Here is an 18,489-nt window from a genome sequence, read left to right as displayed (position 1 = left end):
TGAACAAAGTCACTTCTTGCCTCCGAACTGAACAAGCAGGAGTAGACAGTTTGTAAGGTCCCTTCCAGTTATAAAACCAAGAGCTTTTCTTGTAATAGTAAGAAAAAATTATATACAACTTACCAACAGGTGGGAGTTCTATTTTATTGCAGTGGTCCTGATTGCAGCAATATGTTGTAGTTACAGACCCAGTTTTTGAAGATGGTGCACATACAAAGGGCCTGTCTCGAGGAATCAGATCAATTTCAGCTATACACATGCTATTGTGTATTACTTTGTCTGTGGTCTCTGTGACAGAGACAAAGCAAAGCCCATCTGTGACACAAGTAAAATTGTCCTTTGTACAAAGATGGCAGAAACACTGCAATGCTGGAAAAAGAGATCAAGCTTTTATTAGAAAAAATTCTCAAGGTTAACAATTTGAAATTATCCTATTAGAATCATACAGTTTCTTTACAATTTAAAAAAACAAAACTCTTTATTATCTTTAGAAGTTGCAACTTCCATTGAAAAACACACACATGTAGGAGCCAAATAAGATGACAACTGATTCCAAGTTTTTTTCTAGAACATTTTTGCTTCCAAGTATAGAAAACATGTTGCAGGCAATTTCACCAAGGTAATACAAGCATTTGCCCTCCCATTTGAAACAAAAAACATTTACATTTTTAATAATTACACTTACTCTTATCAGCACAAACTGTGAATTCACATACTCTCCCCTCTCCCCATCCCATTAGTGTGAAAATACAATTACCTACTCACTATAGTTGGAAATGATATTTGGGTGGATTTTTAGTAATAGAGTAATGGAAACAGATTCATAATGAAGCAGACATTCTTTTCTCCTGTGCAAACCCCAAGAAAAGATATGCATCTTCCAGCTACTCTGTCAGAAAGCCAGGGACACTACCATCACAATACACATATGCTCCAACCATATAGACTAGAGCTGACCAATGCGCATCTATGATCTTTGTGCCTCAACTCTAGGGGGGACTCCTTTAGGAAAGTCTTCCCTTAGTTATCACTAGCACCATCCTTTCCCACCTGTAGGGGCACAACATCCTCCACCATACTCTCTAACTAGGCTAAATGTTCCCAAAGCACACACTGCTTGCCACAATGGTTACTTTGAAAAGGTCATTGCTGTGAAACTAGTTCCTGGAGGGGAGAGACCCATGTTAGTCACTTCCGTAAATCCAATCTGATCTTAGGCCTGGGACATATAGCAACATTTAAAATACACTTGAAGGAATGACAAAATGGACACTTGTATTACACTATGAGTTCATGAAACTGCAAAGCATAATAGGTCCTTTCAAACAAACTTTCAAATTACTTGTTGGCAAAAGAAAAGGTAAAAACAAGGTATGTGGAATGGTCAACTATAATGAAACCAGGGAGGTCTACTTCATCAAGAAAAAGAGTGACCAAGCAGACAGAAGAAAGTTAACTCTGAGCAGCTAATTGCTATGAAACAGTTAAATTAACACAGCAGGTCCAAGCTGCTCAAATCCTACACATTCCCAAAAACGTGTGGGCATGTCTTCAGTACTGGCCCTTGGTCAATTCCTGGGAGAGGAACTCTGAGTGTAAGATAGTCCTCCTGACAAAAAAAAAAAAATGCTACAGTCTTGTGCAACTGGGCCCCAGTAAAAACCCCAGACACCAAGTCTGGGGGAGAGCTTCCATGGTCGGCAATATTGTGCTCATGCTGTCACACACCACTGCTGGGGGTGTATTTGCTCCTGCAAAGGTTGAGGACACCTGGAAACTTACATCTGTTTTCTCCTGGACTTGTCCCATAAACCTTTTCCTTTTTAAGATTTTAATCTGTATTTTTTCAACTGTAATAAACTTCAACTATGAGTATGGCAGTTTTTCAGAGTGTGTGTGTCCTTCCAGGAAACCATGGACCCCAAGGGTGGATCTTGGGGGTCTCCCAACTCATTTGTTAAACTCTCCTCAAATCCTTTCTTGACTGCTAGCTTAATTAGCACAATTGTCTGTTATCTTTACAAAGAGCTAAGTTTTACTTTAATGACAATTAAAAGTTTTGTTTTTTATTTCCAAGAGAGTTCAGCTATTTGAATTAACTCCTCCCAAGTAAGAAGAAAACTCAAGAAAATTTTAAGAAAGAAACACAATCATAACCTATCATTCAAAGACTGTTTATAAGAGACACTAGTTATTTTTGGTGAGGTCTGGTGGGGATTATAGTTTTCATGGGTATAATTTCCTAAGGAGGGATTTTGAACCAGGAACCTATGGACTGGTTTTAGAAGTATATGATGCCCATGAAACTGTAGGTCAAATGTGTGTATCTCCAGTTCAAAGAGAAATTTTATAGGTTTCAACAGAACCACAAGGAGGTCTATCACCCACAAAAAATTAAAACCACCACACAAGAGATTGTCATTCTCTTCTGAATCCTCTTCACTCACAATTTGTTATTTAAAACATTTCCTAAGCATCACCTTTATTAGTTACTCCACCAAAAGCTTAGTATACAAAGATTAATAACTCAGGGACATTGTTCTTGAAGAGCTCCAATGGAGAATTTTACAGTACAATGTTAATTGCTATGTATAAAATATTCTGCCATAAATACTTTATCAATTCTAAAATCTTCACTGCGTCCTTAGAGTATATGAGATAAGATTTAAATACTTGGTCTAACAATCAAGACTTTTAGGTTTCAACATACTGTTCACATTACATATATTATCTAGGGCCATGCATGCTCACCATGTCTTTCATAACTTGGTTTACACATTCTGTCTGTTTAGTTTAACCAACCCTCTCATTCTTTAATTCAACCAAGATACCTTCCATGACATGCTCTAAACCTCTACCCTTAAGATAACTGGTCAGCTCCTTTCAGTACATTCCAATATTCCTGTGTGCATTCCTTTAGGATAGCACAAATCAGTCTATTTATAGTTTGCTGTTAAAGTGATCCATTACACTAGGGAGGGCCAAGTTTTTCTGTTTTGGTTTTCCCATCTTTGAATCTTGGACTCTTAGCAGAAAATGTTTGTTAAAGCAACATTTTCCTAAACAAGAGGTCACAAATATATCAAGAGAAGAAAGTGAGTTTAAAAGAATTGTATACATTTAAAAAACTTTTTTTTTCATTTGTAAGATAATCTAAAATAAATGACAAACATTCTGGATTGTGAGTAACCACTAGCTAAACAAGCACTGTCAGTAAGCTTGCACTGCTTTCACTTGCGTTATACCCTCCTTTAGGCCAAATGTCCTCCTGGCACACTGTACAAGTAAGGGCTGCATAATAACTGTAATTCAAAGGTAATAATTGTAATTCAAAGTATGAACAATACAGAAAACTTGAATTCAGAGCATCTAGTGACATATATATGGTATAGCCAAGGTATATATTCAAAATCAATAGCATAACAGCCAGTACCATATATATGCTACAAGGATAAAATAGGTCCTATTCTTGCAGAATAATTTACAAAAGTTCATTAGCAGTAAATGTGGTAAGTCTACAATGACATTTTCCCATTCTCACTTCTAGTAATAATTGGTTTAGAGAACAGCTTAATAAATATGTCAATAATGTCATAACGTTAACCTCATCTTCAAGAGAACATGACAGTTGACATCTCATTAAAATTGGTATTTGAGGAATACATGCTGGCAAGTGTTTTGGTTAGTTATAAGGTTTGATTTTCCTGAACTTACAAGGTCTTAAAGTCATTAATACCATACTTCTCAACAAAACTTAGGAGAATAGACACTTGCAGCTTTCCATACCACTAACATTAAAATACAGATGACAAGGCTTTATTTTTTCTTCTGTGTAACCTAAATATCATCTGCCACACTGAAAAATTGCATTAACTTGAATCCTGTTGGTTTTGTAGTAGTGTTTGTATTTAATTTGCAGGTTTGGTTTATAGGTGCAAATAAATCAAAAGAATATACATATGAAAAATCGTTTCTGTACTGCTCCTCTGGAAGGGGCCATTCATTACATTATGGCAAGTCTGAAAATTCAGCACTGAAGGACTTCTCTTATCAAGAGCCTTTCAATAAGAACTGGTCACTAGACAAATATAACAAAGTTTAACCAGACAAGGGTTACGTCTTAAGGGAATTAAATAATCATATTTCACTATGCTAAATAAGTCTTGATTGAATATAAAAAGTGCTGTTAAATGTATATGATATAGTAGTATCATTGGGAAAATATTTTTAAATTCCCATGAATGCAAGAGCTTTAATTTACATTACTTTAAATTCTTCAAGGTCAACTTTAATAAATAGATCTGATCCCTAGCTATCTCCCTTTTATTAAACTAGGTTGTTGTTGGTTTTTATCTGTTTCTTTGTTTTAAAGCATATACAGGGCAAATTTTCTATCTAAACAAGGTATACAATGACGTCCTCTTCCCACCTCAGAGCCTAAATTTCATGGCCAACTCTGAAGTACAAGTCCACAAATAACACTCTTTTGATTTAATTTTGTAATTTTTCATTGAACATCTTTATATTCTAGGTTATAGAACACAGAAATAAACAAGACAAGGTATCTGGAATTGAGTGGTTCACTTGGGTGACCACGTAAGACATTAAATGGACCATTAAAATAGAGAGCCATGGGCCTCCCTGGTGGCACAAGGCGTTAAGCACCTCACTATGAAGCAATCCGCAGCCTCTACAGCATGAGTTCAATCCCCTGGCTGGCCAGGGAGCAACCCATATGGCGCAGCAGACCTCTCCTGACTCACCCGCTGCTCCCCTCAGCAGTGCATTTCAGTCGGTCTGCCTGTTCTGTTCCCCATTCTGTCTCTGGTGAATCCTCTCACAGCCCCCCATCTCTGGCCTGTACCCCAGCTCTTACATGCATAAATAAATAAATCTTAAAAAAAAAAATTGTCGTGAGGAGACTGATCAAAGTGATTTACTCTGCTGAGGTAGAACAAGTGCCAAGAAAAGCATCAGGTGGGCCTCCCCGGTGGCACAGCGGTTGAGCGCTGGGTTGCGAAGCTGCCCACGACCTCTGCGGCGCCGGTTCGATCCCTGGCTGCTCCCCGGCCACTGGAGGAGGGTCCCACATGGCACACAGACCTCTCCTGCCACCCGCTGCTCCCCTCAGCAGTGTACTTCAGTCCTTCTGCCTGCTCTGCTCCCCGCTCTGGCTCTGGTGAATTCTCTCACCCTCCCGCGCTTCTGACTGTACCCAGTGCATGTATAAACAAAACAAACAAACAAATAATAGATAAATAAATAAAACATACCTCTATAACAAGAGGTTAAGTGTCAGCACTATGAAGCTATCCACAGTCATTGCAGCACGAGTTCAATCCCGGACAGGGGGCTGACCCATATGGCGCAGCAGACCTCTCCTGTCTCACCTGCTGCTCCCTGCAGCAGTGTATTTCAGTCAGTCCGCCTATTCTGCTCCTCATGCTGTCTCTGGTGAATCCTCTCACACCACTACACCCACCCACCCCCACCTCTGGCCTATGCCCCAGCTCTAGTATGCATAAATAAAATTAATCTTTTTTAAAAAAAGCATCAAAGGATATTCAAGTACATTTACCACATGGATGAAGGTGACATGCTCTCTGGACAGGGTTTTTTTTTTTTTCCTCAGTGGCAGGATTTCATCTTGGAGGCTGGCAGCCCAAATGTCAATAACACTATCAAATGTAAATAACTATTCAAGATGCTCACCACAATGGCTTCATTTCATCAGCAAAATGAACATAATACCTTCCTGACCTATTTCATCATCTCAGTGAAATCATCAAATGAGATATTGTACACTGACGCATTTTGAAATTACTAGTATAAATTATGTGAGCATTCAGAAGTAGCACAAATAATAATTGGCAGTGTTCCCAACACAGTTTTTATTTGCAGGTCATCAAAGAGACACTGACCTCTTCCCAAAAGTAGTCCTAACAGTCTTAAAATTCCAGTGTAAAAATGCTAGACTGACAGAACATGACACTTTGAAGATCACTTTCTTCTTATTGTCTTCAGCATTTTATTAAGGAAGAAACTAAAATTAAAGAGTACCAAAATGCTTTATACCAATATTCTACCCAGGTTTCAGATGAATGAATTCCCACTATATTATCCTCATGAATATGAATAAATATATGTGGCTCTTTTTTGTATTTGGTATCCATAGTTAAGTAACTTGAACCTTTCAAAACTCCCTGTTGGTTCATTACTAAAGCTTCTCGTTTGGATCCCTAGAGTCTGCCTTTTCTGTCTGATAGAAAAGATAAGAACTGAGCTCCCCATCTAATACCTTTCTCCTACCTTGGCTACCTTTTGTTTCTATGCCCCCATCTCTACCAGTAACCACAGCTTCCTCAATTCTGATGTGCACATTTTCCTGAACTTGAACATTTCTGACAAATGCATTCACAAGCAAGGTCAAAGAAAAATCCAGTTACCAGACAGAAAGGTGAGACAAGACATAATTGTTGCAAGCTGTGCATGTACAAGCTTGGCTATGCGTGGAAGGTATTATTCATTTAATCATCACTTTAATTATCTGCACTGGTAGCTACCCTCAACTAAAATTTAACTTAAGCATGATCTCTATTAAAATGTCTTCACAGATTTCACCATCAGCAGCATTGCAATGAAGAGCTACTGTGTTCAGAAAAAACTCTTAAGTGTCATGCCAAGTAATACAATTACTAGCAATAGAAATTTCCAAATACTGCAAAAATATACCACAGAATTTTCAAAGTTTGAAGATGTTGGTGTGATGTGAAGGACTGTTAGGAATAAAATGTCTAGCTGTCAAAAGAAGTGACAACAGTAAAAAGAGGCAGTAGGACCCATGGGGTTATCATCTTCATTGAATTAGAGCAGCAGAGTGATAAATCCCAAATTGAAATTCCGGCTCTCAATCCCAACTACAAAGGAAATTTTCACATTGCCTCATTTTAGCGTATCTGTCATGCATCGAAGCACTTTTAACTAACAGCAGGGCTACCAATGGTTGGTAGCCAGTATATCTGGTTACAGAAACGGAGGGCTGTGCAGAGTATGTGGAACAGGCATTTCTATGATCCTCGTTAATTAAGTAAAAATTAGTACCAGAAACCTGAGTTTCCAGGTCTAAAATAACAGTGTCTATAAACTTTATGCCTCTTGTATGCCTTTACTTCTTCTGGGGTTGTCCTGCAGTAACAATGTCAAAATATGAGCATTATACAATGTGAAAGTAAAGCCTTCCCGGTCTAGATAACATCTCTCTCAAATTTATGGCTTCAGAAAGAACTTGATTTATCCAGACATTTCTCCAGATAAATTTCTCATGAATCTGCCACCTTGAAAACACTTAAGAAGCATTATTTACAATTCAACAAACATCTCATCCTGAAAGAATGGGGCATTCCGAGATTCCCAATCACTTGTTTTTCCACTATATCTCTGTTTCCTAGTTTCTTAAATGCTAAGGAATTAACAATCAAAGAAAAAACACACTAAGAAGTCTGCCTAAATGTCATGATGAGATTTAATAGGAACAATTAACACAAAGGCCTTCATTTAGCTTCAAAATAAAATAAACTGCACAAGTACTCAATAAAAATTTGCTTAGCAGATTTGGGGAATCTGTTTAACAACAGATTTAAAAGGAGTGAACAGCATTTACTGTTATCTGTAGCCATGGTGATGAGGGAGGCAGACAGGGGGAAACTCTCACAAAATTCCACAAATACGCAACATAATAACTAATCCTAAGTGTTACTTGCATATCAATCTGCCACTTAAATATGTGTCAGAAAATCAACTAATTCAACAAAGTTTGAACTGAAAGCTACCTTAGCAGTGGAGACAACCACCTCTTTTTATAGATGTAGCAACTGAGTTCATTTATCTTACTCCAAAACAAAATCAAATCATGAGGTCAGGATGTGGTAAATTTTGTTTTATAAAAATTCATTTCCTAACTATAGCTCTGCCCTATAATGGAACTGGCTGCCTCAAAAGATGATGACTTTTCTCTCATTAGAGATATTTAAGCAGAAGCTTAATGACCCAAAGAGTTCACGACATAAGAAATATCCTGCACTAAACAAAAGGTTGATCTAAAACTCTAAAATTCTTAAACAGTTAAGATTTTGCAGGTTACACATTTAACATTAAACATCCATGGTTTCATTTTATAACTAGTGCAAGTTAACATCTTCAAGAGTACAATTACGGCAGTGCACCTCCTTTCATAACTGTTTATCTATTTCCATCATTAAACTGAACTTCTTCAGGTCAGGGACTGAGTTAGTGCTTTATACTTTTGTAGATCCTGGCACACAGTAGAGATTCAGTGTGCTTCTTGAATAACATATAATAAATGTCTCTTTAGCACAGAAGTCGTTGCTACCACCAGGGCTGTCAATAAAATGGCCAAGCAAGCAAATTTTCTCTTACCATTTACTACTTTCACTTTTGAAATCTAATTCCCCACCTCCTTGTGCTCTCCTTTAAACTGTGCAAGAGTCCCACTTAGGGTAATTCCCTCAAGTTCACCTGACACAAAAAAACCCATCATCCAGAATTACCTCTCTCTATATAGAGGGTAAACCCACACTTCAAAATTACAAGTGAACATAGCTTCTGACTCAGAAAGAATGCAGCCTGTAAAACACTTGCACATGTAAAGTGACTAACATATAAAGTTATTAATTTCCTGTTTATTTGTATTAGCTATTTCTAACCTTTTCTATACATCGATCAATAGAGCTGGTAAAGTAAAATGATGGCACCGCTATAAAATGGAAGACAATGTAGTCATTTTTTAAATTGTTCTTTATGTATTATTAAAATAATCCCTAAATTATTAAAATAATCCCTAATATCTATTAAGTGAAAATCCATAGGGCAGAACAGTGTTATTGATATAATCAATACATTTGTACTAAGGAAGGGAGGAAAGAAGGGAGAAAGCCAGGGAGGGAGAGCGAGATAGAGACAGAGACAAGAAAAAGAAAGGAACGTAGTTGAAGATATGAGAAGACAGTGCTGTGCAGTTAATAATTTCAGAAGCAGAGAGTAAGGTAAAGCCTGAACACCTTTTATCAGAAAAGAACAGTATATGTAAGCCGTGTAGGAAGAAAGAAAACATCTTTAGGACATATTACAAATTCCTCCCCTCGAGGATTCACAATATAATGTAGAGAACAAACATGTCACTGATAAAGGGCAATACAAAGTGTAGAGAGATCACAGAAAAGGGAGACTTCTCACAGAGGTAAGGCTCAAGAAAGAAGAAAGGGTATTCCAGGGAGTTCATGCATAAAGATATTATACACAGATTTGGGTCTAAGTTGTATACAGTTTAGGAAAATGCATAGATCACAAAATCATCTTGATGTAAACAAAACTAAAAAATGATAAAATTCAACCGCAATTTATGATAAAACAAGTCACTATAAAATAAATGTTTTCTTAAGTCAACAGCAAAAAGGAAACAAAGATTCAAATATATACCATTTACAGAAGCATAAAAATAACCAAAAAGCCAGGAATATAACTAATAAACAACATGTGTCATATCACCTCTTCAAGGCATTACTAATTTGATAGAAATTATGAAAGACATGTATTTATTTATAAGCAGAGGAACATGTCAGCCTTCTCACTGGAAGATTCGGTATTATAAAAACATCAATATTCTGCAATGTGATCTGGAGCGTCAACAAAATCTTGGGCTGGGGGGTATGGGGAAGTTGTGTGTATATGTGTGGAAAATGACAGGCTGATTCTAAAATTAATGTAGAAAAAAAATCCCCAAACAGCCAAAGCAATCTTAAAAAATATTGCTTTTGGAAGACCTACACTACTACTTATCAAGACCCATGATAATAAAGACTGTGGTACTGACAAAAAGACAAAAGTCAATGAGATGTATTCTAGAAACAGACACATTATACAGCTACTTGATTTATGATAATGGTGACAATGCAGTGAATGTGGAAAAGGCACAAAAATCCCCAACAAATAGTGTTAAATCAACTGGACATACACATTTGAAAATGGGGGGGAAATTCATACCACTGTCCAATAAAGAGCTCCAGGCAGACTGTACATCTCAACATTAAAGATGAAAACACAGGGAAAATTTTCCAAGATACTGGGTCTGTAAAGATTAATCAAATGGGGTTCAAAAAACACTAAAGAAAAAAAACCCTGAAAGTTGACTCCATTAAAGTTCATCAAAAAGGCACTATTTTCCCTTGTCACTTTTTATTCATGTCTTTTTTCAGATTTACCAAATATTCTTCTATTTTAATAATGTGTTTACAGTGAATCAATTTTGGGTTTTATGGGTCAAATTTATTTTTCTTAATTTTTTTCTACATCCTTATTTTCTTTGTACGTACTTAAGACTTTTTTTTTAAGATTCATTCATTCATTCATTCATACAAGCACTGGGTACAGTCAGAAGCGCGGGAGGGTGAGAGAATTCACCAGAGCCAGAGCGGGGAGCAGAGCAGGCAGAAGGACCGAAGTACACTGCTGAGGGGAGCAGCGGGCGGCAGGAGAGGTCTGCGCGCCATGTGGGACCCTCCTCCAGTGGCCGGAGAGCAGCCGGGGATCAACCCGGCGCCGCAGAGGCCGCGGGCGGCTTCGCAACCCAGCACTCAACTGCTGCGCCACCGGGGAGGCCCATGTATGTACTTAGACATTTCTTGTGTAGTTTGCTTTTCACCTCTTGCTTTTAAATTTTCCTTTGGATACTGCTTTAGCAGTATCATGAACATGTGGGGCTCTTGTTCACTTCTACATGATTTGTAATCACAATTGTAACTTCTTTAATCCATAGATTATTTAGATTAATCTTATATTTCCAAATAGGTACTTATTTTGCTTTTTGTTGTTGATATTGCTACTTTTTAATTTGGGTATTTGATTTGCAGACCTCTATATCAATTTCCTAACAAAATCCAGAAGCTATCAAAAGAATGCTATTTATGATCACAAAATGGGTATATTAAATCTTTATTATCATGCTACTTGAATCTTGCCTTCTTAATCTACAAATAGTAAATGTATCCATTTCTTCATATATATTTAACAGTTCTGCCCTTATAAATTTTAATGCTACTTTATTAGTTACATAAAGATTCATGACATGTCTTGAAAGATGGTTCTCCTGGTTTCCCTTTAATGCTTTTGTAGCTTGAATTTTGTCATGTATTAATATTTATCTACCTTTTTGATTTTGTCATTCTTGTCTTTTTCTAACCTAGTATTTTCAAACTTTCATTTTAATTGTTCCCTTAAAAAAAAAAAAAAAAAAAAAGGCTTGACCAGACTTCTGTGTGTTAATCTAAAGAGTTGTTCTGTATAATAAGGATATATCAACTCTTCATATTTACTAATATTTATTGATTTATAATTGCCATATATTTTCCATTAATTTTAACTTAATTTCATTTTATAACTTATGTATAGAGTTTAAGGTGCCAAATAGTTCTACAAGGCTCCTGCAAAATAGGAGGGAAGGGAGTAGCAGTACCCCAACACTCACACCTTCCTATCTTCTGCTCCATCAAAGCAGTCACACTTTCTACTCTTTTTTTTTTTTTAAAAAGATGTATTTAAAAAAGATTTATTTATGCACACAAGAACTTGGGTACAGGCTAGAAGTGTGTATGGGGGGTGTGTGTGTGAGAGGATTCACCAGAGACAGAGTGGGAGACATAACAGGCAGATCTACTGAAATACACAGCTGAGGGGAGCAGTAGGCAAGTCAGGAGAGGTCTGCTGCGCCATGTGGGTAGCTCCCTGGCCGGGGATCGAACTCGTGCTGCAGTGGCTGCGGACAGCTTCACAGTGCTGCATATTAACCCCTAGCGCCACCAGGGAGGCCCACACTTTCTACTCTTAATTGAGTCTCTTGGTTTCACTTTGTCATTCTCACCCCTTTGCAGAACAAAGAAAAAAAATTCTGAATTACGCCAAAAGAGGGATGCATCTAGCATTTATCTATCTAACCACTAGAAATTTCAGTCTTGGTGAACCACGCATATAGGTAAACAAGCTTTAATCTTCTTGCCTTCCCTAGTCTGAAATGTTCATCTTCCTTGTCAAACAAAATGTCAAAGCAAGCAGTTCAATTCTGGTTGCAGTCTCCCAGAGGAATAAAGATGAATCAAAGCAAGGGCAGAAATGCCTAACCAAAACAGGCTGTTATGATACTGTATGTTTCTAACCTATGTTTCTAACCACTGAATCCAAGGCCTTCCTTGGAGCACAAGGAGGCACACACCAAACCATCAGAACTCCTTTAAGAGGAATACTTACCTTTAAAATAAAACTATGTATCTATAAAATGGAAGCTGTAACCAACCTAATAAAGTTTTCAAGTCTCAAAATGGAGATGTCCAGAGACTTAGTATTAGGAATGTGGGTCTAAAATTGCAAGTAGCACTGATGCTAGGTAGCATTTTGGTTGAAGATGAACTCTACTGGAGGATTGGTTTTTATTTTTATGCTTTTAAAGATTTGTTTATGCATGCAAGAGCCGGGGTGTAGGTCAGAGCACACGTGTGGGAGGGTAAGAGGATTCACCAGAGACAGAGTAGGGAGCAGAACAGGCAGATCCACTGAAAATACACTGCTAAGGGGAGCAGCTTGAGAGACAGGAGAGGTCTGCTGTGCTATGTGGGTTAGCTAGGATGGAATTCATGCTGCAGTGGTTGCGACTGCTTCATAGTGCTGAGACTTAACGTCTTGCACCACCTGGGAGGCTCAGGATTGGTTTTTAAAAGATAAAGGTCTGCCAGACATTTGGGGAATTGAAGATAAAGCACAGAATTATGCAGATACAACACAGGATGCCATCTATACACATGTCAATTATTATGCCCTTGCTGTGGTTTAGAATGTTTCACTTGCTCCATGAGACTTTCCCCTCAGCTCCAGGATCTCTAAGCTAAATTAGATGCAAGCACCCAATAGCTTAAAGAGTTACTATTTCCTTAGGGCACACCATCTGTTTGCAATGCACAGCTAGTTCTGAGCCTGTTGATCCTCAGAAAGTATCTCCAAAGATTCCTGCCCAATTCCTTAAACCCAATTTATTAAAATTCCTCCCTCCTTCCCTTACTCCCATCAAAGGAAAGAGTAGGCTGGAACTGATAAAACTTAGATGATAGAGGAGAAAGGGCTGAAAGGCCCTAGCTCCAAGAATATTTATGTGGCTCTGTTGTTGTTTAAAAGATAAAGGAACAGAAACAATTATGGGGACAAGGACTATGTGAGATCAGAATGACTGGAACTTCTAAAGACACTAAAAATAAGAAAAAGAACAAATGTAAAAAGTACTATGGGGGCCTCCCCAGTGGCGCAGCGGTTGAGCACTGGGCTGCAAAGCTGCCCACAGCCTCTGCAGTGCCGGTTCCATCCCCAGTCGCCAGCAAGGGTCCTACATGGCACGCAGACTTCTCCTGCCGAGCCCGCTGCTCCCCTCAGCAGTGTACTTCGTCAGTCTGCCTGTTTTGCTCCCCGCTCTGGCTCTGGTGAATTCTCTCACCCTCCCGCGCTTCTGACTGTACCCAGTGCTTGTATAAATAAATAAATCTTTTAAAAAAACAAAACAAAACAAAGTACTATGGGAAGGGAAAAAACAAAGGAAAGGAAAAAAAACACATTTTGTCATAGGAAAGTGATCTATGCACTAATTGTGTTAATTGGTTTGTTTGGTGGCAGTGGGAGAATTTCAAATGTCCAAAGCACCAACTATCAATTATAATTTTTTTAAAGGCGGAACTATGGTTCCCAGTTCCTGGAGAATATCAAGAACTAGCATGTGCACCCCAGAAGGCACTGAACCCTGGGTTATTTCCCATGACTGTAGCAAGTACTTCAGGTTTTCTATGTTCAGAGATATAGTAAAAGAAACACATTTGAGATAGAGATACCATAGATTTTTTTTCAATTCCCCCCTCCAATATTTTATTATTAGCATTTTCAAACATGCAGAAAAATGACAAAACTGGAAACTTCTATACCTGCTTCCTAAAATTTGCGTTCTTGCTATTTTTCTTCATAGATTTTATCATAATTTATCCATCCATGTACCCATCTCTTAAGGCTCTGATTTGATAGTATGGAAAAGCTCATCCACAAATTTAGGCAATTAAAAACAATCATTCTCAGGGACTCCCTGGTGGCGCAAGGGGTTAAGAAGCAACCTATGAGGCTGTCTACCCCAACTGGCCAGGGAGCAACCCACATGGCACAGATCTCTCCTGACTCACCCGAAGCTCCCCTCAGTAGTGTATTTCAGTCAGTCAGCCTGTTCTGTTCCCCACTCCGTCTCTGGTGAATCCTCTCACCCCCCACATCTCTGGCCTGTACCCCAGCTCTTGTATGCATAAATAAATCTTAAAAAAAAAAAATCATTCTCCCTAATAGGTTTGAGTCAGAAAAGGATGCTAAATGAAGTTCTATGTCAGCAGGAAGTCAGATTCTTGTTCTGTCACTAGCTATAACTATTATCCTAACTATCCTGAAATACCACGTAACTTCTAAGTCAGTTTTCTTACCTGGGAAATAAATTTAGACAAAAGGATAACCATGGTTTCCTTAGGTATGTTTCTTTCTAGCCTAAAAATTCTGATCCTATTAAACACAATTTTAATAATAATCATCAACTTTGTGCTTTGTGACAGGAAATTTGTTACAATTTTTACACGCACATTATCACTTACTTTTGCACAGGTCCCTAAAATTTTTTGACATAACACAGTCATAAAAACCATCAACTGTTTTTAGTAGCACAAAGCCACCTTAACCTGTTTCCAATTGCACTTCCTCTCTGCCTTTCTAGGACAATTTACTAGCATCAATTTTACAGTGCTTTGGTCTAACCAGTTGGAGTTAGCAATTAGAAATTATCTTTCCTCATTGAGAAACATAAGCAAACTCTGGCCCATGGTTGGTAATTTTTTTTTACAAATGTGAAATGAAATAAAATAGCTAAAGCTACTTTAACTTGTTTATTTTGGTCAAATAATTACATGTAATTACTGTTGAAGGAAATCTACAATACACAATCTTAGTGTTTTTATTTAAATCTGTTGCACACTGAATAACAAAATTAAAATGTCAGTTTTCAATTGGAGAAAGTACTCAAATCAACAGCCATGTGCTAAACAAAGAGACTCAATTAGAGCACATTATGGTTTCATTTGGGAGTGAATACATCAAGCAAAAAAAAAAAAAAAAAAAAAAGATATATTGCGGTAAAGTGTCTGTGTGTGCATAAGTGAGAGCCCAGTTACTGCTTTTCTATCTCTATATGCCTCTTTGGGTTTATCTCTTCCATGTTCAGTCCTCCAAAATATGTGTATCACACTTTTAGTAGAAAATGCCATTTGTTTTTGCCTTTTTCCATGGGAGCTATTTGTATTTCAATGCATATTTAAAGATCTTATATTGTAGAAATGTAACAGGATGCCTGCACAAGGTGTCCTAGGACTATAAATACACAATATTATGTAACCAATGAGGTTTACACCTAGGAAATCTAGATGGAATGGCTATCCTGAAGCAAGTGAACAAAAAAATAAGGCGGTTCAGCCCTGTTGGTTAGAACAAGAAAACACCAGAACAGCCTAAAACAACTCAGCAACTGCACAGTAAGAAAGGAAATCTACTCTAGCCATGGAGGATGGTAAGCCCAAATTCTTCACTTGATTTCTTAATGGCCCTTATACAAAGACTCTGTAACAGAGTCTGGTCAGGAGAAACCTGAAGAGAAAGACAGGGAGAAACTTGTCTTTTCCCAATGAAATCAGTATGTCTCTACTCAAAGAATGTCTAGCATGGTAGTATAGGAATTCTAATATATGAATTTATGAGTTTGCATGAATTTTGGAGTTATTATGTGACCTACATAGATAGTCACACCCTCTGGGTAAGTGTAGTCTCTACTAAAGTCAAAATTCTCAACATCCATCACCCAGAAAGGAGGCAGCTCTTCAAACAGAAACCCAAGCAAAGACACTGTCAGGCCTTGCTATGTGGGACCTGCATGAAGAAAAGTAAATGGCTGTTTTACTTCTGTGGTAGTGCTCAGCTGACGTCTGCCAAATGGAGACCGGCCAAAAGATAAGGACAGCAGGGAAATGTCTCTGTAAGACAGACTGAATAGTTTCATGTTGCTCTCTATTCATTATCCTCTCGCTTTTAGCAAGGCTTAATTTAAATGTTCTAGCTTTACAATGGGTGTTCCATTGGCACTAGGGTAACACCAGTGTGTCTATACTTGGATCAGAGCCTGTGAGTGGAGAAGAAAAACAGGAGCAGTGATACTAAATTGAACCTTCAATACACGTTAGAGAGGAAGCCTGAGAACAAGAAGCAGGGCAGCCAGGTCTAGGAATGCCTTACTGCTTGGAGATTATCCCTACATTGCAAACATTGTGTTTGGGGCTCCATTTTACTAAAGAAGATGATAGCTTCCTCATGAATTCAGTTACAGACAGGAGATCTATGCAAATTAATGAGTTCCCTTAAAAGCCCTCACTGCTAGAAAATGCAAAGTTAAATACTATGCTCAATTGTTAATGCTTTACAATCCATGACTAAAAGTTGTGAATAATTGTTCTCTTTTCTCCTTGTGCTGACTGGTGCTTATCTTTCTGATCACTGGTTTTGGTATTACTGCATATGTTTTTATTTTAAGCTTCTCAGATCCTTTTCTGGAAAACAGCCAGAGTATAAGTTAACCAATGAATACATTTTTCCCACACAAACAACGTTACAAAATAGTGCTCATCTCCCAGTCACGAAGGCTAGGGGTTGAGAAGCTGCATGCTGGCTAAAAACAATGAGCAAGGAAGCCTGGTCTATTCATAAAAGGTAGAATTCTAGACTAGAAACAGAGGTTGGAGATAATTCCAACCTCCTACCTAGCGCAAGAAATTCCTTTTACAAATTCTCAAGACAGGTCAACAGCCCTACCTGGATTTTTCCAGTGACAAGGAACATAATACCCTATAATGTAACACTTTCAGACAGCTCTCAAACATGGAAAGTCCCTCTCCTCTATAGTGAATTAAATCTGCATCTCAGTCCACCGATTCACAGTTCTTCATTACGTAAACAGGCCGTACCTCTTCTAAAATACATTCATCTATTCAAATATACAATTCTCATTTATTGAAGAGATACTGATATCAGCTGTGTATAAGTACTTTACAACTTCTTCTGTACACAAAACCTTCACAATCATCACTGTAATAATTCTCATTTATTAAAGAGATACTGGTATCAGCTGTGTATAAGTACTTTACAACTTCTTCTGTACACAAAACCTTGACAACCATCACTGAAGTTAGGCATTATTCTCCACTGAAGAGAAAAAGACTGATTAAAATTTAACTTGAGAACAGTATGTGAGGTTTCATATCTACTATTATAAAGATTTTATTAAATTTTTGACAACTCAGTCACATGATTTGAATGCCTTCAAAACTAGAAGAAAAACGAACAAGTTAGATCAATACTAAGAGAAAAATAAAAATGGCCTAGAAATACTACACCAGCCTTTGGTTCGTGGCATAAAAACAACGTGAAAAGCATTTAACAAGCAGGTCATCAGGGATGCAGAGAAAGCAGATTGAAGGCTAATTTCAGTACAACCACAAGATCACAAATAATTCTCAATATATACTTCTCTGGCACTAAATGGAGTGATGAGGAGACCAACCCTAGACCCACAATACAAGAGGGAGGGCTATCACAGTGATCCAGATTCAAGCTAGGAATTCAGGGTAAAAACAAACATTTCACATAAAGAGGATTTTTAGGGCACCAGAATCCAAAAGAAAAAGAGAATGAGGTAGAAGCAAATGCTGATAATCATTTCGTTGCCTAAGGTTCTCTCCCATTTCCAACCATGTACTACTCTTTACCTTTGGTGACTACTGAACAATGTCCCTTGGCTATCCTCTTCATCTCATACGCAACATGCTCAAAACAGGAATCAATTCCCCGTAATCTTTTTCTCACCAAATTCCTTACTATCCAGTAGTTAAAGACATTATCCAAGGTGTAAAATTCTTGGAATCATTCTTTTATCTGATGGAGCCATACCTATGATGTGCCAGGCACTTTCTAGGTACTTGAAATACACTGGTGAACAAAACAATACATCAATTTTGAAAAAGTTTACATTCTAGTGGAAAAAATAGTAAATAAGGCAAGTAAATACTGTAGTTCAGAAGTTACTGAGTATTACAAAAATGAAAAAGCAGAGAAAGGTTCTGGCTTTTTTTTTTTTTTTAAAAGATTTATTTATTTATTCGTTTATTTATTTATACAAGCACTGGGTACAGTCAGAGTACGGGAGGGTGAGAGAAATCACCAGAGCCAGAGTGGGGACCAGAACAGGCAGAAGGACCAAAGTACACTGCTGAGGGGAGCAGCGGGCGCAGCAGGAGAGGTCCGCGTGCCATGTGGGACCCT

General features: G+C 37.8%; 1 protein-coding gene across 9 annotated transcripts in view; it reads right to left on the bottom strand.

Annotated features, from left to right (window-relative positions):
* Window positions 1-18,489, bottom strand: part of TGFBR1 (transforming growth factor beta receptor 1) — a gene marked incomplete at both ends in the record, with an annotated part of 48,334 nt that overhangs the window by 22,992 nt on the left and 6,853 nt on the right. For 6 of the 9 annotated variants that reach the window (XM_084237633.1, XM_084237635.1, XM_084237634.1 and 3 more), the window contains one exon: window positions 124-369. The exons of the other annotated variants lie outside the window; for them this stretch is intronic. In XM_084237633.1, coding sequence (XP_084093759.1) covers window positions 124-369 — 246 coding nt within the window. The remainder of the gene's footprint in view (window positions 1-123; window positions 370-18,489) is intronic. 9 annotated transcript variants of the gene reach the window in all.

Source organism: Talpa europaea (assembly GCF_964194135.1).
Source record: "Talpa europaea genome assembly, chromosome: 7".
Classification (NCBI taxonomy): domain Eukaryota; kingdom Metazoa; phylum Chordata; class Mammalia; order Eulipotyphla; family Talpidae; genus Talpa; species Talpa europaea.
The sequence above is the reverse complement of the archived record's forward strand: the minus strand, read 5'-3'. Positions and strand labels throughout refer to the sequence as shown.